The sequence below is a fragment of the Colletes gigas genome, unplaced genomic scaffold, assembly GCF_013123115.1.
Source record: "Colletes gigas isolate AHSC1104 unplaced genomic scaffold, ASM1312311v1 Colletes_gigas_Sc00005, whole genome shotgun sequence".
Lineage (NCBI taxonomy): Eukaryota > Metazoa > Arthropoda > Insecta > Hymenoptera > Colletidae > Colletes > Colletes gigas.
The window spans coordinates 6,129,260-6,152,561 of NW_025106634.1; the positions used below are offsets into that span (position 1 = coordinate 6,129,260).

The window sequence follows — 23,302 nt, forward strand, 5'->3', positions numbered from 1 at the left end:
CTAAATGCAACAGTAAATGAATTAATATACGTTAAGGAAAGAATGCTATTACATAAATTAATTAATTAATAATAATCAAAGAGAATATTGGTAATTTTATTGTCATCAACACATACGTACATACATTCGTATAATACTAAATATCTAACAAGTTAGAATAAATTCAGACATCATATAAAGTTATGTGCAACTGTGTATAGTAATACAAAGTGATTAGAGATAAGGACTCAAGCAAAAGTTTAGAAGTAATTCTAAGTAAAAAATGAGAAATATTTGTATTATAGATTAACCACAATTTTTGTATAATCAATACAGTATTGTAAATATACACTTAATTCGTGACAAAACGACATTGTATGAAAGAAGATAATAATGAATACTGTAAAAAATAATTGCGAAACTGGAAGTGGCTTGGAGGACCTTGGTATACCCGGACAAGTTTTTTTAAGGGATGCTCTAACAAGTTGTACAGATCCATTAAAAGCAATCGAAGAATTTCAATTAGAAAATGGCATTTTGCTGCCGTCATTACGGCCTATGTTACCTTTACTTGATCTTCATGGAGTGAGAAGATTGGATTTCCATGCATCAGTTCTCGAAGAACTACGAGAAAAATTAGTAAAAAGGATTACAGAAATTGGACCAGAAAGAGCTGACAAAGGTTCAGCAGGGGATAGAAGACTAAAAGAATTACTATCAAAAAGTTTTCCAGCTGTAAGAGTTTCAGCACTAAGGCCTGTTGTCATGTGTATTTTAAGAAACACACCACACATAGAAGATAAGTATTTACGTGTACTTGTTCGAGAAAAGGAACTATATAATGATGCAGACACGGAAGTAAAACGACAAATTTGGAAAGATAATCAAAGTCTATTTGGGGATGAAGTTTCTCCATTATTTAGTAGATACATTATTGAAAAGGAACAAATTCTGTTTGATCATAGAAACTTAAACAGTCTCTTCTTCACACCTTCTCCCAAGGTATATATGTGTGTATACATTACAATGAGCATTAGAATGCATAGAATTTGATTCATTAAAAATGTAAAAATCTATTCTAGGTGCGAAGGCAAGGTGAGGTAGTACAAAAACTAGCTCATATGATTGGACATAGCGTGAAGTTATATGATATGGTATTACAGTTCTTAAGGACTCTATTTTTACGCACAAAAAATATACATTATTGTACATTAAGGGCTGAATTATTGATGGCCTTACACGATTTAGAGGTAGATTAAATCAGATTGCATTATATAGTATTACATAGAATTAATATATTGATCAAAAAATTATTTAATATTTAGGTACAAGATATTATTTCTGTTGATCCATGTCATAAATTTACATGGTGCCTTGATGCATGTATCAGAGAAAAAAATGTTGACATCAAACGTTCACGTGAATTACAAGGTTTTCTGGATAGCATTAAGGTACAGCAAATTATATTTGTATTTTATAATACTAGCACTTATTGCAATAGGAAAGTGAAATGATCTACAGTTTTATACAGAGAGGACAAGAACAGGTGTTAGGTGATTTAAGCATGACATTATGTGATCCATATGCAGTAAACTTTCTTGCTAGCAGTGCAATAAAAATTGCACTTCATTTAATAAATGGTGAATCATTGCCTAGAGAAAATGCAGTTCTTGTGTTACTGCTAAGAATGCTTGCATTAGGCTTGTCTGCCTGGCAAATGATTGATTCACAAGATTTCAAGGAACCAAAATTGGATAGTCAAGTGGTTACAAAGTTTCTGCCAGCACTTATGTCTTTAATGGTAAATTGATGTGCATATTGTGATAAACACTTTCAAACTTACGTAACATAATCAACAATAAATAATTTATTTTTTAGGTAGATGATCAAATAAGGCAACTAAATTGTAAACTTCCACCTGATGAAAGAGAAAGTGCAATTGCTATAATAGAACATTCTGGTCCACCTCCTGATGCTTGTCAAGCGTATGCACAACTCTCAGGAGTTGCAGCGGTTTTATCTATGTATTATGCATTACATGTAGGAGGAGGAGGTGGAGTAGGAAGAGGAAGAGGCGATGCTAGAGGATTAATGAGGGTATTAGCCACTTTACCAAATTGCCAAGCACAACGTGCGTTCGAAGATCCATTTTTACACACTTTGGTAAAGCTATATAATTTATAACTTGAATAATCTATAAATAATATAATTACTTAAATATAATTATACTATATGAAACCAAATGTTTTTTTATAGGTATCTTTGTTAATATTAAACATGGCCGATGAATTTTCTAACGAATCATTTTGTACAGTCATATTTGATGAATTCTTCTTAGCAGGCTTAGGCAGAGACAATGTTACGCGTCATTTGTTAAAATTACTTTGGTACATTCATCCAAAATTACCACCAACTCGTCTACATACGTTAATGAAAGCACTTCAACCAACTAGTCAGGTACTGTTATTTAAAATGAAAAACAAAACAGAAATAATACATAAATTTTATCTATATTTATCATCTTAGCACAATGAAGCTGTACATAACCTCTATGAAGCTTTACGTGATAAAATTGGAAGCCGTTCTGCGGAAGATCAGTTAGGAACAGCAGTACAAATGGATACATTAGGACTTGATTGTCCACCTTCTCCACTCACTGGCGTACCTACACCGTCTTCATTGTAAAAACCAGAGTATGCACGTTTTTGAAATTTAAAATATTGAAAAAAAAAATGACTTGGTAAATTTACTTGCAAGCAATTGTATTTTATATTTTGTATGTTTTATCTTACTTAAATTGTAAGTTGAAAGACCAATACAAATTTTATATTTTCATACAACTGTGAAAAATCACATGGCAATATGTGTTTTCTATTTTTATTTTATTTTCATTAACTGCTAAATACAAAAACATTTATTTTCAAAATGATTACATTGTAATGTCAATTGAAATAATTTACATAATTTGAAATATATTAGAAACTGATGGTATCATCTATATTTACTATTTTGGTGTTATTAGTTAGTTCTGCCACTGTTCTATCTAAATAATTTGAATCCAATTTATATGACATTAAAATCATTGAAATATACATTGAGGCCTGTTTCTTGGACAGTAAAACTTTCAACTGTGGATCTATCATGCCTAACCTAAAAAATACAGTTAAATAATGGTATTTAATAGAATAACGAACTTATATTATTTTGTAATACTCACATTTTAATAATAATGAGGCCAACAAGAGTCCATTCAGCAGTTTTAAAAGTAATGTTTGTGGCAGATAATGAAAAAGTATTAACTAATGCTTTAATCAAAGCACTTTTCTCACTGGTATAAGTATAATGTGGTAATCCATTACCAGCTAGAGCCTGTATTAAATCCGGTAATCTGTAAAAACAACTAATTATTAATGTTCAGAAAGATACAAATTTATAATAATATTTACAAATTAAGAATGACATTACATCCTATCAAGTTTATCCAAAAAAATTCGACGTCGAAGTGCTTTGGGTGTGTGTACATCTATTAAAGGTAACAATGGGATAGGTTCATCCTTTTCTGTATCATCTGTGATCTTGCTTGAAGTTTCTGTAACCAAATCTCCTTTGTAGAATGCTCGTACCTAAAAATGATCTTCATATGAACCAGTAATCATTAAATAACAGTTTAAGTTATATTGATTATGCTTACTTTTAATTCTATTTTCTTTCCCTCTTCTTGAAGAACAGACAAATGTGGTAAAGGTTTCAAAGTACTTTTGGTTATATCTATACGATCATCTTTTTCATCTTCTAATTGTAATTTATTTAACTTCTTACATAAATGCAAGTATTTGTTATGCTGCCTTATATTATCTAGTAACTGCTGTTTAATGTCTTCTTCACCTGATAATAAACAAAGAGTATCTTCAGTAATCCACTCCTTCACACTACATTCAATGTGCATTGTAAGATTATAAAATTCGCTTGATTGCTTCTCTTTAACATGATGTTTTTGTTTATGTTTTTTATTTTTTTTATTTTCTATTTTTTGTTCAAGATGGTTGCTATCTTGTTTAATAGCAGTTATATTACATTCTGTTTCTAATACCTCACTTAATCTAGTTTGTTCTTCGTTATTAATCTTATTACAATCTCTGGCTTCATTAAGACAAGTAACGTCATTATTTAGGTCTTTGATAGTAGTATCATTTGTACATTGTTTAGGATTATTAGTTGTATCCTCCAAATGAATGGATTCATTTCTCACATATTCAGGATCTTTATCAGAAATCTTTAAAAATTTTTCTTTCATTTCTTCTGATTCTTGAATACTATCACTTATTTCTGTGGCTTTAATAATTGTTTGTGAACTTTCTAATATGCTACACTCATTATCAAATATGACATCCTTATTGAGAGGTTTGTCTTTCACATCTTCACATATTTCATTGTGTTCTACCAGTTTATCTTTGTTATCAGAATGTACTGTTATATTTGTATTCCACAAAGGAATTTCTTCTCCAGGTGTACTTCTTTCTAACAAATCTTTTTCTGGTAGAAGTTTAAATTCTGGTATTTCTTCTTTGTCTCTGAGCCAAAGTGGACTTGTTAACATTTGTTCCAACAGGTAATTACAAGCTCCATAACACCGGGAAGTACAAAAGTTTTTACGACGAGTTATATCGTAAACTTTATTTTTTCTTGTTGAAATATGATACTTTTGATCAATTACAGTTGTTAATGCATTGGAACATAATACATAGCCACATAATTTAATTATAGATCTTTCTTCAATCACATCTTCCATATGATTTTTATTAATGTACCTTAACTATGAAAATAATAATATAAATATCGATGAGCAAACCTTTAATATTATTTTATATTACTTACATTATACAAAAGCCACTGAGAATCAATATTAGGTTCTAAAAGTTGTTCAACAATTGTTAAAGCTTTAGCATCACATTGTTTCTTTTTAATTATTGCTAACTGCATTTGTGCCTTGCTTAAACAAAATCGTAATTGTTTAAAAAAAGCGTCATAAAGGTTTCCCAATATCTAATTTACATTAACAAATACATTTTCAATTATATTTATGATAAAACAAATCTTACCTCATTTTTTTTTTAACTTTTTTTCTTTCTGGTGGTTCTTGTTTTAGCGTAGACGTTGACATTTCGGAACAATAATTAAAAATGATAGCTGTGTATGTAATTTTAAACAATCTGTTTCAATCCGTAGGTACGACCAGAGCAGTGTGGCGGATTGAGTGCATCAACGACGACACTAATAACGACGAACTTCCTTAGCGTCTAACGAAGACATGAATGATCTACTGGAGGAGCCATGTTACGCGAGCTCGACTTTCCTTCTTGATCTTGAACAGTGGAAGTCCGTCTTCGCGTCAATGGCATACAATTTCGAATCTCGACTTCACTCAAGATCGAAGATGATCAAGAAGATGTTTCACGAATAGCGGCCAAGAGACAACCCGGGTTTTTTTGAAGACGAAGAAAGACGAAGAAAATCACATTTTTGGGAACAACTATGAGAGACATCTCTCATAAGGAATAACTCCGAAATAAAACTGAACATGATATATTTGCCTATATTATACAAATTGAATTAAATATTAAATAAACATTCTTTGTTATAAAATTAAAGAATTATTAGTAAATAAATCGTTTGAAAATAATTTCGAAAGTCTTACTAGATAGACTATATTCAAACGATTTATTTCCAAAGTATTGTATTATTCCAAATAATAGTTTTTTAATTTTATAACAAAGAATGTTTATTATTAGTCCTTTCGTAGACCAGTTTTAACTTTTATTTTGCATCGCTCCACTAGAGATCGCATGAACTACCAGGAGTATTGATTTTTTGTTTCAGTAAACAACTGAGCGCTGCCGATAGGTGCTGCCCACTGGTAGCTACTTGTCGACAAGTAGCATGCACATGAGGAAATAATGCTCATTCATAGAAATTAAAAATAATGCCTTGGCACTACTGAGCAGTCGAGATTCGAAATTGTACGCCATTGACGCGAGAACGGACTGCATTTGTTCAAGATCGAGAAAGAAAGGTTCGCACTCGTCTTCTTTCTCGATTTCCCGAAGTTGTGCGAAGAGCCGAGCTCATGTAATATGGCTCGTGCAGTAGATCGTGTCTCTATTAAACGCTAACGAAATTCGTCGTTACTAGTGTCGCTGTCGATGCACTCAATTATGCGAAATCTGACCACATTGATTGCAGGCTAATGTAAATGAAAATGAAATGATCGAAATTGTCGATGCTCAGTGATACAAATTTATGCTGTATGAGAGGAAAGTAAGAGGGATTGTTTTAGTAGCGTGTGAATGAAACCCTAGATGCTATTTAAACTTTATAACAGGTAATCAATCCCGTAAACAGATCATTATTTATTAAAAATGTATCGCTGCATTTTATTATTTGTGTACGTCATTTAAATAAAATATGAACAATACTAATTATGCATCGTGGATCTAGTAATGTCTGGGTATACTGATATTCAATATCAAAATGCAACGATACATATTTAATAATTAATAATTGAATTCTTCGATGGATAATCTATTTTAAACTTAAACGCGAAGCAATTTTATAATTTGGTTGAATTAATAACTTATAGTTTATTGTTAATTGGACCATATTCTAGTAAACTTTGTATCCTTCTAGATCCAAAAGATGATAGTAGTAACGTTGGTCAGCTTGTCTTTAGTATTAATCAAAAAATAGCAAATGTAATTTTGTTTGTCATATACAGTCTCTAATTTTAACAAAATCAAATCCATATATTATTCGTCCTTGTAACTAGGACAAAAATGTATTACCATTGCATTGTAATTAATATTATAAAGGTCAAAAATTTAATAGATAGATTTAGTGTGTCTGTATAACATATAACACACTCTAGTGGTAATTCAAAGAAACACTGAACCGGCTGTCTTGTAGAAGTAGAGGTCTACTGAAGTAAATGGAAAAAGAGACCAGTAGAGTGTGACTGATTGTATGGTGTGATCTTGAAGTGGTGTTACGTTTTCAGTATTATCTTGTTGTGCTCGCCATGACGTTAGTTTGAAATTGTATTTCAAAATATTAATCCCGATGTTGGTCGCAGGACTGTGCCAATGTAGTTTTCATGCTTTTAACGAGGAGAGAATCCGGGGAGGCAATTCGTGGATACCGAAGAAAGCTTCAAACACGTTTGAAGCTTTCGAGGTCGTATTCATGGAACTATGAACCTGGACTCGTTGTCTTTTACTTTGTCACAAATCAGTTATTTGGTTGCGAATTTAAATAAGAAAAATTTTCGGGACAGCTGCCAAGAAATATCAGTTGTAAGTAGACAAAAAAACCTGTTGTTCTACACATCTCTTATGCCCACCCCTTCCACTTTTCTGTTCATCACACGCCGTCCTCGAAACAGCGCAATATGCTTTCTGAACATTTTTATCAATTTCATTTAATTTTGTTCATTAAGACAAACTTTTTTATAGAAAAAATAATGCACGAATTTGTGTACAACTATAAATATTTATTAATAATTATTGATAATTTAGTATTCATGCGGCATGAAATACACCTTGAACTTAGCCTCTTTCCGTGATTTGTCTGTGTTCCAACGTATCATTTCGAACGATGAAACTTTTTTAGGTCTCTCAACACGCATTTCTCTCTCCATAATAATAATAATAATATAGTTATTTAGTAACTAAATCAATTTTTAAATACATATTTTGCTTCGCATTATTTTGAAATGATTTTTACAACCCTTCCTTTTCGCACTTCTATTGTTAAAAATCTAATTATACCTCAGAGTTTGTGTTTTATATATTTCCTTTTATATAAATATTCAATATATGATAGTTCAGTCTATTTTAAAACACATTGTATTCTAGCTGGTGCAGTGGAAGGGTCTGGAGGCAGACAGACACTTGCTGCGCTCTTTGCTCTCGTGCATCGATTTTTCAACAGGCGAGCCACCAGAATTAAGTGCGAAAGATTATTTTCAAGTGCAACTTCTAAAGCAAGAGTGTACTAATCTTCTTAGCAAACCCTCTTTTATTTCTAATCTGTGTTTTGCTATAGACCACCCACTTCATCAACAAAAGGTTTTTATTCTACTTTTTATTTAGGTTAAACTACCATAACAAGTTTTCATATATTAAAAATTTTTCTTTACTGTAATACTTGGGAAATTAGTTTTAATTAACTTCACTTTTTCAGACTTTGAATCCATCGCCAAAGTTTTTTTTACGTTTGAAAAAGGTACTTGGTTTAACTTTGGTACAAGAAGTTGCATTCGCAATTGGATTGCTGCATTCTGAGAATACTGAAATTTGTACATTAGCTCTAGAGCACGTACAAAAGCAGTTACCTGAATTGATAAAAAATTATATTAACTCTGAGACGAGCAATAAACATCACGAGGAAGGTTTGCACGATTCACTGCCTGAAGTTCTACATCTTATATTATCACAGGCTTTTCACTCAGCCAATCAATTTGGCCTTTCATCGGAAGCAAAAGAAAAATTTCTCAAGAATTTAAGGCGCGATTTTCCCCGTGAGCTGGTACCAGTGGTGCTAGCACCACTCTTGTATCCAGACAACGGGGAAACTCCGCAAGCCAAAATTGAATTAAACATGGCTGTTAATCAAATGGTAAAATAAATTAATGTTTGTCATTGTGCAGTTTTTTTTTGTTAAACTTCGAATTTTAATCTTTAGAATACATATAATGTATGCTTTTCAGGATGGGAATTCTCTAGTAGAATTGATTATGGAATTAGGATATGGATTTACTAGCAGTGTTGAAGAATGTCGATCAGCCTTAGCTGGCCTAGGTGCTCGAGAAATATCTCCAGCATGTGCTGCAAGAGTTTTAGCTCACATGGCACGTAGCTGCAATAACCTTGACGATGCTGGAGGTTTACAATCATTTTGGGGTAATTCAGGAGCTGCACAAGATGCAAATAAAGAAAAGTCTGCTGACAATGCTGCTCCTGGTACATGGAATGTTGAAATCTTTATTCAAGCTTTAAAAGAAATTGTATGTAGTAATAGTTGATATAATTATGGTATTCTAAATTTATCGTGTTAATTAAATATTAAGCTGTATTATTATTTCAGCAATCTACACTGTCTTGGAATGATGTGATAATTAAATTGGACCATGCAGAGTTTGTTATTAAAGATAGGCAGGGATTGAGTTTACTTATCACAGGCTTGAGGATGGGATTACAACATCAAGGATATCCACCAGATATGTTTCCTGTAGAACTTTTTTATCGTCATTGGGACAATGTAGAAGGACAATTCTCTATAGTACAACAAATTCTGAAGTGTCCCGATATATTTTGCTTCGCTGATTATCCATATCACTCAGTGACAGTTGATGTGTTAAAAGCGGCACCGGAAAGTGACAGTAAGGAAGCACAAACTTGGAGATCCTTAAATGTAGTTGAGTTGCTCCTACACATGGCAGAAAGAGGACTGTACGGACCAGTTCAAGAAATATTCAAATGGCCCATTCAGCACTGTCCTGATGTCCTTGTATTGGCATTATTACAGATTAATGCTCCTATCACTATATTGAGACAAGAATTACTTAGTACATTAATGCCTATTTTTCTTGGAAATCATCCAAACTCTGCTGTCATTTTGCATCACGCATGGCATGGCAATACTGTTAAAATAAAATCTATTATCATGCATGCTATGGCAGAGTGGTACATACGCGGAGATCACGACCAAACAAGATTGTCTCGTATTCTTGATGTTGCTCAAGACCTTAAAGCATTGACTCATTTGCTCACTGCTCAGTCATATCCATTTGTTATTGACTTAGCTTGTTTAGCTTCAAGAAGAGAATATTTAAAATTAGAAAAGTGGTTAACAGATAAAATCAGAGAACAAGGAGAGGTTTTTGTTACTGCTTGTGTAAAATTTTTACAACGGCGGTGTCCTCAAGTAATGGGACCTGGAATAAAAGAAGATCTTACAGTTCCAAAAGCAAGTCAACTTCCACAAGAAACATTAACAACTATGCTTGCTTGCTTACAAGTGTGCGCCGGGTATGTCTCATGTGTAAATTTTTAAATAAAAAATTTGATACATTTGAGAACACTTTTCCATTTTTGATATATTTCTTTCAAAGGAGTGTTTCTCAAGAATGTTCCGAGGCAATAATGGGTATGGTACAAAACTGCAGTTTAATGTTGAGTAAAACTACAATGAGTAGGCCCCCACCACCAGGAGTTTTAAGACATCGGGGATTAGAGCCATTTAATCCAGCTACATTAAGCGGACAGGTAACTAGTAGAACTATGTATGAACAATTTTTTTTTATATTTTACTGTATATGAAAACACATTCTATTTAATTCTATAGCTATTTTCTTCTAAACAAGTGGATCCACTTGGGAACTTGAGTTCAAGTCTTGCATCTATGGGTCTAGGATCCAGTCTTGGACCACCAAGCAGTTCCGCGTTCAATTTACCCGGTGCTCTTGGACCTTTGGTATCAGCGCCTGGTTCACCTTCGCGCCTTATGGGGCCTTCTCCAAGTCCATTTCCAATGTTGCCATTATCTTCTCAGTTGCATTCAGGGCCAGTTGGTACACAAGGGCCATCTGTTCTCCCTAGTAGTACAACGATTGGAGGATTAGGTCGTCTTGGTCCACCAACGGGCATTGAGAAAGCAAGAATACCCGAAACTTCAAATTTATTTCCTGATATGACACAAAATGTTTCCAAAGAAATTGAGGATGAAGCGAATAGCTATTTCCAACGTATATACAATCATCCACCACATCCTACTTTATCAATTGACGAAGTTCTTGATATGTTAAAAAAATTCCAAGATTCTGGTAGTAAAAGAGAAAGAGAGGTATTTAATTGCATGTTACGGAATTTATTCGAGGAATATCGTTTTTTCCCTCAATATCCCGATAAAGAATTGCAAATCACGGCACAGTTATTTGGTGGAATCATTGAAAAAGGCTTAGTTAATAGCTACATGACACTTGGACTGGCTTTGAGATTTGTTTTGGATGCTCTTAGGAAACCAGAAGGCAGCAAGATGTATTATTTTGGCATAACAGCTTTGGATCGTTTCAAGAGTCGTTTAAAAGACTACCAAACATATTGTGAGCACGTCAGGGCAATTCAGCATTTCAGTGAGTTCCCACCTCATTTAATTGAGTACATAGAATATGGATTACAGGGGCAGGAGCCTCCTACAAGACCTCAAGGTCCAGTTCTCCCAAAAACTTTAGCAGCTATGTTAGCACCTGTTACAACACCATATAAAACTATCACAACAACAACTATAACGACGAGTACCACTCAAACAAAATCGTCCACGACACCCACTACATCTCTCTCAGCTAGAGTAAGTAAAATTTAAATTTTATTGAACCCTCCTGCTGTATATTCCATACTTTAGAATTCATCACATAAGACGCTACAAAAAAAATATAGAAGCAACATGTTTTTCTGGATTATTTATAACAAATATAATCTAAAAAAAAAGTAATTATTTTTTAAATCATATTTCATAATTTTATTAAACAGTGAAAGGATTAAATTATTCGTTACATAGTATAACTATTTTTATAGTTTTTATCATTTTTCTTTTTAATTTTAGCCTTCAATTGCCAATGCAACAAATATTGATACATTATTAGTAGCAACAGATAAAGAGGAAAAGATTACTACACCACCAGAGGCTTTACAAGATAAAACAGCATTCATTTTCAACAATCTTAGCCAGCTTAATTTACAGCAAAAATGTGATGAAATTCGGGAAATTGTCACTGAAGAGTATTGGCCTTGGATGGCTCAGTATCTAGTAATGAAACGTGCAAGCATAGAACTAAACTTCCATGCCTTGTATTCAAATTTTTTGGACTGTTTAAAGTTACCTGAAGTAAATAAAATGGTTACTAGGGAAACATTTAGAAACATAAAGGTATTTGAAGGATTTTATTTTGCATGCAATTATTTTTAAAGCATCTGTGTTATTCCTTACTTTGATTGCAGGTTTTGTTACGAAGTGACAAAGGAATAGCGAATTTTTCTGATCGATCGCTTCTAAAAAATTTAGGTCACTGGTTAGGAATGTTAACTTTAGGCCGAAATAGGCCAATTTTACAAATTGATATAGATCTAAAAAGTTTGCTTGTTGAAGCATATCATAAAGGTCAACAAGAACTTCTTTATGTAGTTCCCTTTGTTGCTAAAGTGCTTGAAAGTTGCGCAAAAAGTCGGGTGTTTCGTCCACCTAATCCTTGGACAATGGCAATAATGAATGTATTGGCAGAACTTCATCAAGAACCTGATTTAAAATTAAATTTAAAATTTGAAATTGAAGTACTTTGCAAGAATTTAAGCATCGATGTTGGTGTGAGTTTATTAGCGATAAATGTTGTCTTGTATTATATACCAAAATTAATAATCCTATTATTATTTTACACAGGAATTGAAGCCCGCGCTTTATTTGAAGGATCCAGAAAAATTACGGAATTTAGAATATCAATTATCACATCCTAATAAGAAAGCTGAAGCAAAGAACAATCAGCAACAAACACAAGGTCCTATTGAAGAATTAGTTGGTCCTACTACAACTGGAACAATTGTTTCACAAGCACCTCCTGCAAATACAACGCCATCTTTGCCTACTGGTCCACCAGAACCGCGCTTCAACTATATGGATATATCCGTAACAAGCATTGCTAACATTTCTCAGCATATCACCATTAATAATCAGGTATAAATTGATGTTTATTCCGTTTTTATTTAATTCTCACATAATATTAACTATATCCTTTATAATTAATACAAATTTCAGCTTCCATTGTTCCAAACTCACCCGCATTTAAAGCAATTCGTTCGCCCAGCTGTTGAAAGGGCAATTCAAGAATGGATACATCCTGTTGTTGACCGTTCGATTAAAATAGCTCTAACTACTAGTGAGCAAATTGTAAGAAAAGATTTTGCATTAGATCCAGAGGAAGTTCGAATGAGAACAGCGGCAAGACACATGGTTCGTAACTTAACTGCTGGAATGGCTATGATCACTTGCCGTGATCAGGTAAGTTTTTAAAAACTTTTATATACATACATTGATTCTATGATTCCTGTGTAATAATCCTTTGCTATACATTCTTTCAGGTTCTGGCGTCAATTAGTACAAATTTAAAACAAGCCTTTCTATCCGCAATGATGGGCACAACTCCGCAGCAAAAAGAACTCGCGGAACAAGCAGCTAATGTAGTAGCCACTGACAACATGGAGCTTGCTTGTGCATTTGTACAGAAGACTGCTATCGAAAAGGCTATTCCAGAAATGGATAAGCGTTTACTGAATGAGATTGAATTACGGAAAATTGCACGTCAGGAAGGGAGAAGATACTGTGATTCTTTAGCTAAATATCAAGCAGAGAGAATGCCTGAGCAAATTAGATTAAAAGTAGGAGGTGTGACACCTCAACAAATGGCTGTTTATGAAGAATTTGCAAGAAATATTCCAGGATTTTTGCCACTTTCAGAACGCGATACGCAAGCTCTGTTAATGCCAAAACCCGTCACAGTAAGTGTTTTACACCGTACGTTCCTAATTCTTACACAGTAGAGCCTTGCTAATCCAAATGTCGGATACTACGGTAGAATTCGTAACTTAAAAGACGAATTCCTCGGCATTAAAATATTCAAACAGCCAAAATATTTTGAGTGCTGGAGTACAGTAAATTCTCGCTAATCTGGACACATTTAATTTGGTAAAGTTCATATTTTACATGGCACGCAGGACTGCAGGATTTAAAATGACAGACAAGTTACTCTATTGATGGAACAAACATTATATTCTAGTAAAAAATTTTCCTTCCTATTTAGTATTGTTATTAACTCTGAATGGAGCAGATGTTATTACTTATACCGTTTCATTTGTGTATTTCTTTATACACGTATCAGTTAATATATTTTATATAATTATCTTTTTTCAAGAAGAAACAAAATGGGGGAAAAAGAAAACATGTTATTTTAACTATCCTGAATAAGTTCATAGTGATAGAATAATTTAAAAATGCTGTTTTTAGCTGAAAAATTTAATAATTGTACAACAGACAATGTCAGGCATTATAAACCAAGAAGAAACTATAGAGCCGTGTATTTAAAATTTTAATATTAATGATGATGACAGTATCAAATAGACAAACATTGAAAAAATAAAAAAAAAAATTATTTAAATGACAGATTGGATGAAGTCTGCTGCTATCGGCAAGGCTAAGAATCTAACAGCATTAAAAGACTACATATGCATATTACCTGTTGTATATTACAACTAAAAAAATGCCTGATTCATACCACAAAGAGACATTAGAGGGAAGAGTTAAAATTTCCAAATGATCAGATCAATCCTTTGACGTCTACATCTATATCTCGTTCAGACTCCAAATTTTATGCTTGGTGTCTATTAGAAAGTTTTGCTTTTAAGAGTAAGACTTTAGTAAACAGAATTCAGAGTAATAGGTTCTTTTATACGGATACGCAGATGTTTGAAAAAAATTAGATGACAGACTAATTTTACGAGATAAAGTCTTTCAGGCTGTGCTAGGAACAGCTAGAGACACTGAAACCACAAATGAAAATATCCAAGATTGGCTCAAACTGAATAAAGGAGACCCTGATTTTCAATATCTAACCGAGGAAGAAATTATTGTAGATATTGTTAAGGCATTTGCTATAAAAGAAGTATCAAATAGTGCACTAGATAAACCAAAAGAATTTACAATTGAAAAACAACTTTTTAGTTCTTTAAAAAATAGCACTGATGCTGTAATCAATTATGTGTGGACTCTTTATCAAATCAAGAATTGCAAGCATATTATAAACATCTAAGAACTGTGAGAGCTATTCAAATTAAAAAAAACTGCAGCAGAGGTCTGTTTAAACAAAACTTGACAAAAATTGTATCTTTTATCAGTTTTTAAATAGATTTCCATCCAATTAATCTGGATTAACGAGGTTTTACTGTACCATAGTGTTTGTTATATATTTGAAATAATTTTTTTTTCTTGGAGGAACCTGCTGTAACTGCATTTGCCGCTAATCCGGCAGTTGCGGTAGCAACTGCACAACAGGTAGCTGCATACGCGGCAGCAGTAAGTAACGATGAAGTTGGAGCTATGTTAGAAAAGCTTGCAGCCGAAGTTGAAGTATTACTTGCTGCGATGGGCCCAGCTGTACCTCCTCCGCAACATGGCGCCCTTCATAGTTTGCTAGAATCTATTATCCTTACACGAAGATCAAGAGATGCAGGCGCTGCTATGACATTACTTAAGAAAGTAAGTTGTTTAGATTGCAGAGGATCTTTTACCATTTCGTAATCTATTCGGCTTCGAGATGCGAACAATTGATATTTAAAAATTTTTTAAATATAATAATCACACGTGATCAGCATGCCTGCAAACTATCCATCTTGAATTTCAGGCTGTAGAAGGACTATTAGATGGTCCTACAATTTCAAGCGGTGTGATAGATTCTGAAATTATACTGCGATATAGAGAACTTCATTTACGTATTTTGAAGTGTCTTCAAGATCCACGTGCTTATGGTATGCAGTGGACAAACAAACACGTCACTCGTTGTTTAACAGAATGTAGAGAAGAATTTCGATACAATTTTGAGGCTGTCGATTATCTTATAAGGTATATCGTTATTTATTAAACATTTCCAAATACGGTGTTTACTGAAACATTCAAATACAAACAAATTATTTATTTTCAGATCTCATTTAATTAGTCTTCCACAATATGACTTAGCTTTGGCTCAAGCTATAGATTCTGGAAATGCTATGGCAACAGCATTTGCTATGCAGTTGGTGCAGCTTTATTTAATTGACGAAAGACAAACTACACACGTCACTGAATCGGATTTGTTCCACACTATTGAGATATTAGCTAGAATGGCGCATCATAGAGCACCGCCCGAAGGGTTATTATTAATTTCAATGTAGTATTACTAATCAACGTAGGAATTAGTTCACAAATACATAAAATAGGTTTTATATATTTTCAGGATTTTATTGTTCAGATTAACAAGTTTGATAGATTCGTTGCGCGCCAATCATGATCCAGGTGTATTAGCGGACAGAGCACCCGCTGGACCGACGGCGCATATCCACTCTGGAATTCTGCAGGTGAGAGTAAGTAAATTCTGCGACTCTTGAGACTTCAAGAACAAACGTGTATATTTACAATACATGTTATTTGGCTTTTTTTCTTCGCAGGCGCGTGATTTCGATGATCCACCCGGATTGATGGAAAAAACGGAGTATTTATTACGCGAATGGGTTACAATGCATCATAACCCGACACACGCGCGTGATCCTACAAAAGCTTTCGGAATGTTTGTCCATCAAATGAACATTCATGGAATTCTAAAAACCGATGATCTCATAACAAGATTCTTTAAATTGAGCACTCAAATGTGTGTTGATCTATGTTATCGTGCTTTGGCCGAAACAAATGTAGCTCCATCGGTTGTTCGTGCAAAGTGTTTCCATTCATTGGATGCTTTTGTCCGTTTGGTCGCGCTTTTAGTGAAACATTCTGGGGACAGTACAAATACTCATACAAAGATTAATTTGCTAAACAAGGTTCTGGGAATTGTAGCCGGTGTACTACTGCAGGATCATGAGATACGTGGAACAGATTTCCAGCAACTACCTTATCACAGAATCTTCATTATGCTCTTTTTGGAGCTCTGTGCTCCCGAGCCTGTATTAGAAGCAGTGAATTATCAAGTATTGACTGCTTTCTGTCATACATTGCATATACTTAGACCAGCCAAAGCTTCCGGGTTTTGTTACGCTTGGTTAGAACTAGTTTCACATAGAGTTTTCATTGGACGTATGCTCGCGATTACGCCGCAACAGAAATGTTGGGGAATGTACGCGCAGCTTTTAATTGACCTGTTCAAATACCTTGCCCCTTATCTTCGAAATGCCGAACTTGCAAAGCCTGTTACTTTATTGTATAAAGGAACACTTAGAGTATTACTGGTATTATTACACGATTTTCCGGAATTCCTTTGTGATTATCATTATGGATTTTGCGATGTAATTCCACCCAATTGTATACAGATGAGGAATCTTATTTTAAGTGCGTTTCCAAGAAATATGCGCTTGCCAGATCCATTTACACCAAACCTGAAAGTTGATATGTTACAAGAAATAGCACACGCTCCGCGAGTGTTGACCAATTTTGCGTCGATGATACAACCTCTCAGTTTCAAAAAGGAACTTGATTCGTATCTAAAAGCACGTGCTCCAGTCACTTTTCTTTCCGAACTTCGCAGTAATTTACAAGTATCACAAGAAGCTGGCGTACGCTATAATATTCAATTAATGAATGCTCTAGTACTTTATGTTGGAACACAAGCTATAGCTTTTATTCGTAGCAAAGGACACACACCGAATATGTCTACTATCGCACATTCTGCACATATGGATATATTCCAGAATTTAGCAGTCGATCTTGATACAGAAGGGCGTTATTTATTCTTAAATGCAATTGCGAATCAACTTCGATATCCCAATAGTCATACACATTATTTCAGTTGCACACTTTTGTACTTGTTTGCTGAAGCTAATACCGAAGCGATACAAGAACAAATCACGAGAGTTCTTCTTGAAAGACTTATCGTGAACAGACCTCATCCATGGGGTCTTCTTATTACCTTCATTGAACTGATTAAAAATCCAACCTACAAATTCTGGACGCACGAGTTTGTTCACTGTGCACCAGAAATTGAAAAGTAAGTCGTCATAATGTTAAGAAAATTTCATGGTATCGTCTTCTAACATATGTTTCATCTTTCAATTTACACTGTTTCAGATTATTCGAGTCAGTAGCTCGATCGTGTATGGTTCAAAAACAAGTGCAGCCCACTCCGGAACCAGAAATCCCAGAGTGATAGGACGCTTTATTTTTCATTGTCGATTTATGTACAGTAAAACGAAGGAACGTAATTAATAAGAATCGCGTGTAAAAAGTTGTTAATGTACGAATAGATGTACTATACTTTGGGCTTAACTTTTGGTGGATAGATACTAAATAATCGTATATTAAGTGTATCAATTGATCTAGAATAAGTAAGACTACTATTATGTTAATATTTTAATAAAAATATTGTTGCATCGATCAAAAAGCAACGAACATTCAACCTCACAAAACGTGTCTTTCGAACAATGTACTTGAAATCGTATGTTACCATGACATTGTAATATTATAGCACAAATGTCAGTATAATGCGTATCATAATGAAGGAGAGTAAGTCAAGATAAGGGTGTTCAAGAAGTAATAGTGAGTTTTGTAGATTAAACTGAGTATAAATGTATTATGAGTAAGTGATATATGGAGTCAGTACCAAAATTAATATGTTGTGCTACATAAGTCATTTAGGGAGTACATGCAGAATGTATGGTGCATTTGGAAAAACTGTAATATAGTACATAATTACTAGTATACATTGATGTAATTTTTTAAGAATTGTAGCTACGAAAGAAGATAAAGCTGATTAATTAAAACGTGGTTTACGTGATCCTTTGTTTTAAGTGTTAAGTAGTAATTTATAACTCTCACTTATTAAATAATTTATTAAATTTTTTTTTATATACATTATTTGTACATAATTCAAAATTTATATTGTCAGAGTCGCACAAGGTAATGATCACGCGTTGCATGATAGGAGTCCCTTTCTTTATCAGGGAATTTGGTTGGTAAATTAGGGCTATGTAAGTGACATTTTGCAGGATACTTTATACCTGCTACATCTACTTCATAATCTCCCGATAATACGTATTCGTTTGTCACTTCTTGTCGTTGCCCTTGCGAATCGAAGTTTTGTATAAATCCAAGGCAAACCTACATTACGATCATATTACTTATTTTTTACATAAGACAATACATATTTTGCAATTTTGATGTAGTGTTTGAATTTTTTAAAAAATTTTCAATAATAATTATTATGGTAAATTAATATCACGGATCTATAAGTATACACGTTTAATAGATAATTATGAATATTATGTTAATACCTGTTTCTTAAACGTGAATCCGTAACCAGTGGTAGTTGTCATTCCACAATATTCTCCGTTTCTAAAGATGGGTTCATTACCCCAACACCATGTGTCCAATTCAAGATCATGATCGTTTAATAATAACTGTACATACTTCCTTTTTACACCTTCTTCGCGTTGTTTCAAGAGCGCTTCTTTTCCAATAAAATTCATTTCTTTCTATTAAACGTATAATTTATTAATATTTATCAATACTAATTTATTAATATTCTTTGTAAATTTCAGAAACACCCACATCAAGTTTTACTCTCCAGGATCTTCCACACTCTAAAGGTGTAGTAAAAGTATCTAAATCTTGGCCCCAGAAAGCGTAAAACTTTTCTACTCGCAACGCTCGTGTTGCATAATAACCAGCATGTTTTATTCCGTACTTAGCACCAGCATCTATCAATCTTGTATAAACATGTAATGCAAACTGTGAATACATAATATAAAAATTATAAATAATTGCAGCAGAATAGCCAAGAATAAAATATTTTGTGTTTAAGCACAGAATACTTACTTCGTTCGGAATATATAAAACATACCCAAGTTCTCCAGTATGAGTTAGATTCATTGTGCGTATTCCATTTGCAAGTCCGACGTCTAATTCCTTTCGTATGAATGATTATACATATAACAGGTATAAGATATAAAATTATATACAATATAATACTAATAATAAATACCTTAAACGTAAAAAATGGGAAGTTTTTAGGATTAAGATCTGTGTCTGTTAATTCTGACAATAGTTGCCTTGTTGCAGGGCCCATTATGCAGATTGCTGTATATGCAGATGTCACATCAGATACTGCAACTGAGCCATCAGCAGGCAAATGACGATTGATCCAATGTTTACAGCGAGTTTGTTGTATAGTCGGAGCGATCATCATGTAACTTAAACATTAAAAAAATAATTATATCTCATATTCAATAATTTAAGTACTTTATTTTGGTAACTTACTGATTAGGTGCTATGCGGGCTAAACTGCAGTCATTTTCATAGCCTCCACGATGATTTTGCATACCTGTGTGGATAATACTTCCCACCGGAACATCTACATCGTTTGAACACAAGTATTGTAACAGGTCTACTACTTCCAAATCATTTGACTAAAAAATTTCATAAATCACATGATTAATTATTGTGATAATAATTCTAAATAATGTCTATAATGATGTACCTTACCCACAAATCAATTTTAGTGAAAGAAGAATAATCGCTAAGCCCAATTCTTTCACGGCACACAGCATATTCTTTCGAGACTGATTCAAACCATGGCGGTTTGCTAAATGAATTTGTATATGCTATCTTATATCTTTGGAATCCATCAATCGTTTCCAAATCTGTGTAGCAAAGCAATCTGTATAATAAAATCCAGTTTTTTTTTTTATAATAGGAATAAATTACCAAGCAACATTTTATACAGCACTTAATAATTCCGAAATATTTGATTTTTGAATTATAAAATATTCACTTTTAAATTCAATATATTTCATAAAAGTGATATACCTACCGATTTCCTCATTTAAATCAAACCAGGTTGGTCGCTCATATCCCATTACCTGGCCAAAAATAGCACCTGCTTCTCGAAGTTTTGGATAAATTGGAGACATTCTCAAATTTCTACCTGTTTTAAATTCGTGATGTGGATATTGCAATCCATAATGCATCCCGGGAACTTCTTTTACTCGATCGCGTAAAAACTTGCGATTGTTGTGAAGGCCTAAGAAACGCGATACATCTAATTCGTACATATCTACAGACGTCGAACCATTGACTATTAATTCTGCAGTGGCTCGACCAACGCCACCAGCTGCCGATATACCCACCTATGAAAATTATGCTTATATATTTAAATTATATCTATTCTATTATCAAACGATCATTAATTTGACGCTATTTACCGTTTTCATACCAGCGGCAATGTAATAATTACGTATTTCTGGCGCTTCACCGACTATCCATTTACAGTCCGGAGAAAATGCTTCAGGGCCATTGCATAATCTTTCCAAAATTGCATTTCCTAAATCCGGAATTCTATGTAACATTTGTTCAAGTAAAATGTGAAAGTGGTCCCAATCTTCCGGTAAAAATCTTTCATCCGTACACTCTGAAATGCAATTTATGTTAGATTCACGTTAATGTTAAATCAATCGTGTATAAAAATTTATATCCAACCAGGTATTATTCCATCTTCGAATGCTGGTTTTGCAATAGGCTCAAAACCTCCAGCCAAAAGCCTACCATTATTTTCTCGAAAATAAATATACCCATCTAAATCTCTTACAACAGGAGTCATGGGATCTAATCCAGCAATAGCTTTTGTGTGTAAATAATAGTGTTCTACAGGATGAAGGGGCACCTAAAAAAGATTCGTTATTAAAAAAAAATTTTCATTCTTTCTTATATATTTAAAAATAATTACTATTATTGCAGGATACCAACCTTTACATACGGCTCGCTTAATTTACCTACATTACGTGCCCAAAATCCAGCGCAATTAACAAAATGTTCACATTGAACAGTGCCGCGCGTTGTTTCTACAGCCTCAATTCTACCATTTTGAGTAAGAACTTTTGTAACTTTGCAGTTTTCAAATACTTTAACACCTAAAAGTATTAAAAACTATGTATATTTATGGTCATTCATCTTCATAATAAATTGTACCTTTTTTTTTTGCCTCTCCTATTAATGTTAAGCAAATCTGATATGGATCTCCTACACCATCATCTGGTATCCATAATCCACCGACTAAATCATCCACTCGTAATAATGGACATATTTCCTGTACTTCTTTTGGTGTAACCAAATGACATTCAATATTACATGATCTGAAGATTAATACGGTATAATTTTACATGGTCTTTTTGATACCTGCACTTACTTAAGACTCATATATTTACAAATGATACCTACATAGACTGTGCTTTCATTCGTCTAAATACTGTCATACGATCTCTCGTGCGTGCTATGGATAGACTTCCACACTGTTTCCAGCCTGTTGATAAACCTTTTTGTTCCAGTTCTCTATACAATGCTATACTATCCTGTGCAAGTTTGACTTGTGAAAAACTTGGTTTAAACGCTCCAACTAATCCTGAAGAATGCCATGTTGTACCACCTCCTATTCTAAATTGAAATAAAGTAAATGGATGAATAAATTATACAAAATTCATGATATTTTTTATATAATTACGAAAAAATTAAATCTTTAAGGAATACACTTTGAAGAATATTTACCTGCCGCTTTCTATAATAATTGTTCGAGGACCTAGTCCCATAAGCGAAAGATGATAAGCAACAGCACCACCCATAGCTCCACCTCCACAAATAATGACTTTTGCATCTTTAGGAAGTGGATCATCAACATCTTCGTTTGATACTAAAGTAGATTTTGTACTGCTGTGTTTTACCCGTTGACGATTATAAAAAACAAAGTTGCTCCATTTTGTTACATATTTAGTACAAAACGACTTCGGATTATGCCACATTATAATAAATATAAATCTAAAAATTGTGATTATTTATATATAAAATTGACACGTATATTAATATGTTCATAATTCTTACGTGTTTATAAATAATTACATTTCTATTAAGGTTAGATTATCACAAAATACAAAGTATATATTCACTGTAAACCTTATTTCATATTTATTGTGAAATATAATTGACTTCGTTAAATTGAAAATTAATACTCGAAATGTAAGCTTATGACTTGAGAGACATTATATATTCTCATCATAATTTTTTTCGTAATAAAATAATGCTGAATGTAAGTAACCATTCGAAGTTCAAATTATTCCAAAATTTAATTAAATATAATTATTATCTACAATAACAATCGTCTTTTAAAAATACTAAAAAACTGAACGCTTATTCTGCATGAGTGCAGACAATAAAGGTTACGTAGAACATCAGTCTATTTAGTGATTAATACTGCAAGTTTATCAATTTGAAACATATTATAAAGTATTTTCGTAGAAAAATATATTGTAAATTAAAATATTATGATAAAAATAATTTAAAACCAGAATTTTAATAAAAAATTCGTATCTTGTAATTTTTGTTAAAAAAAATATTTCCAAGGTATAAAAAGATAAGAATGCCTAAATCGTCTATCAAAAATAAGTGAAATAAATAAAATATTTCAAAATTAAATATTATATATTACTAATTAGTGATATTAACA

The 23,302-nt window shown here is 33.0% G+C and overlaps 4 protein-coding genes across 5 annotated transcripts; 2 read left to right on the forward strand and 2 right to left on the reverse strand.

Annotated features, from left to right (window-relative positions):
* Window positions 1–26: 26 nt before the first annotated feature.
* LOC122394957 (negative elongation factor B) lies at window positions 27–5,512 on the forward strand. Its single transcript, XM_043392166.1, has 8 exons — window positions 27–981; window positions 1,062–1,229; window positions 1,305–1,430; window positions 1,511–1,780; window positions 1,858–2,142; window positions 2,236–2,436; window positions 2,506–2,672; window positions 5,206–5,512. Exons 1-7 carry the CDS (start codon window positions 373–375, stop codon window positions 2,662–2,664), a joined length of 1,818 nt encoding a protein of 605 aa, XP_043248101.1. The 5' UTR covers window positions 27–372; the 3' UTR covers window positions 2,665–2,672; window positions 5,206–5,512.
* LOC122395289 (putative RNA polymerase II subunit B1 CTD phosphatase RPAP2) lies at window positions 2,955–5,251 on the reverse strand. Its single transcript, XM_043392732.1, has 6 exons — window positions 5,079–5,251; window positions 4,855–4,969; window positions 3,671–4,792; window positions 3,445–3,602; window positions 3,197–3,367; window positions 2,955–3,129 (listed from the first exon to the last, which is right to left on the reverse strand). Exons 1-6 carry the CDS (start codon window positions 5,138–5,140, stop codon window positions 2,955–2,957), a joined length of 1,803 nt encoding a protein of 600 aa, XP_043248667.1. The 5' UTR covers window positions 5,141–5,251.
* Window positions 5,513–6,835: 1,323 nt separating the features above from the next.
* On the forward strand, window positions 6,836–18,538 carry LOC122395108 (CCR4-NOT transcription complex subunit 1). Its single transcript, XM_043392439.1, has 18 exons — window positions 6,836–7,325; window positions 7,887–8,099; window positions 8,215–8,649; window positions 8,741–9,037; window positions 9,118–10,061; window positions 10,145–10,298; window positions 10,378–11,379; window positions 11,635–11,958; window positions 12,030–12,392; window positions 12,466–12,756; window positions 12,838–13,080; window positions 13,161–13,577; window positions 15,067–15,330; window positions 15,476–15,693; window positions 15,773–15,979; window positions 16,064–16,190; window positions 16,275–17,803; window positions 17,884–18,538. Exons 1-18 carry the CDS (start codon window positions 7,224–7,226, stop codon window positions 17,960–17,962), a joined length of 7,209 nt encoding a protein of 2,402 aa, XP_043248374.1. The 5' UTR covers window positions 6,836–7,223; the 3' UTR covers window positions 17,963–18,538.
* A 132-nt stretch (window positions 18,539–18,670) lies between these two features.
* On the reverse strand, window positions 18,671–22,819 carry LOC122395118 (pyruvate dehydrogenase phosphatase regulatory subunit, mitochondrial). Of its 2 annotated transcripts, none has more exons than XM_043392474.1 (15): window positions 22,681–22,819; window positions 22,351–22,617; window positions 22,027–22,239; window positions 21,778–21,941; window positions 21,556–21,719; window positions 21,289–21,472; window positions 21,015–21,220; window positions 20,624–20,939; window positions 20,296–20,453; window positions 20,071–20,219; window positions 19,796–20,003; window positions 19,630–19,719; window positions 19,363–19,542; window positions 19,086–19,286; window positions 18,671–18,912 (listed from the first exon to the last, which is right to left on the reverse strand). In XM_043392474.1, exons 2-15 carry the CDS (start codon window positions 22,599–22,601, stop codon window positions 18,697–18,699), a joined length of 2,700 nt encoding a protein of 899 aa, XP_043248409.1. In that variant the 5' UTR covers window positions 22,602–22,617; window positions 22,681–22,819; the 3' UTR covers window positions 18,671–18,696. The 2 variants fall into 2 exon arrangements, with proteins under 2 accessions (XP_043248409.1, XP_043248408.1); XM_043392473.1 differs by having other exon boundaries at window positions 22,699–22,762.
* Window positions 22,820–23,302: the final 483 nt, after the last annotated feature.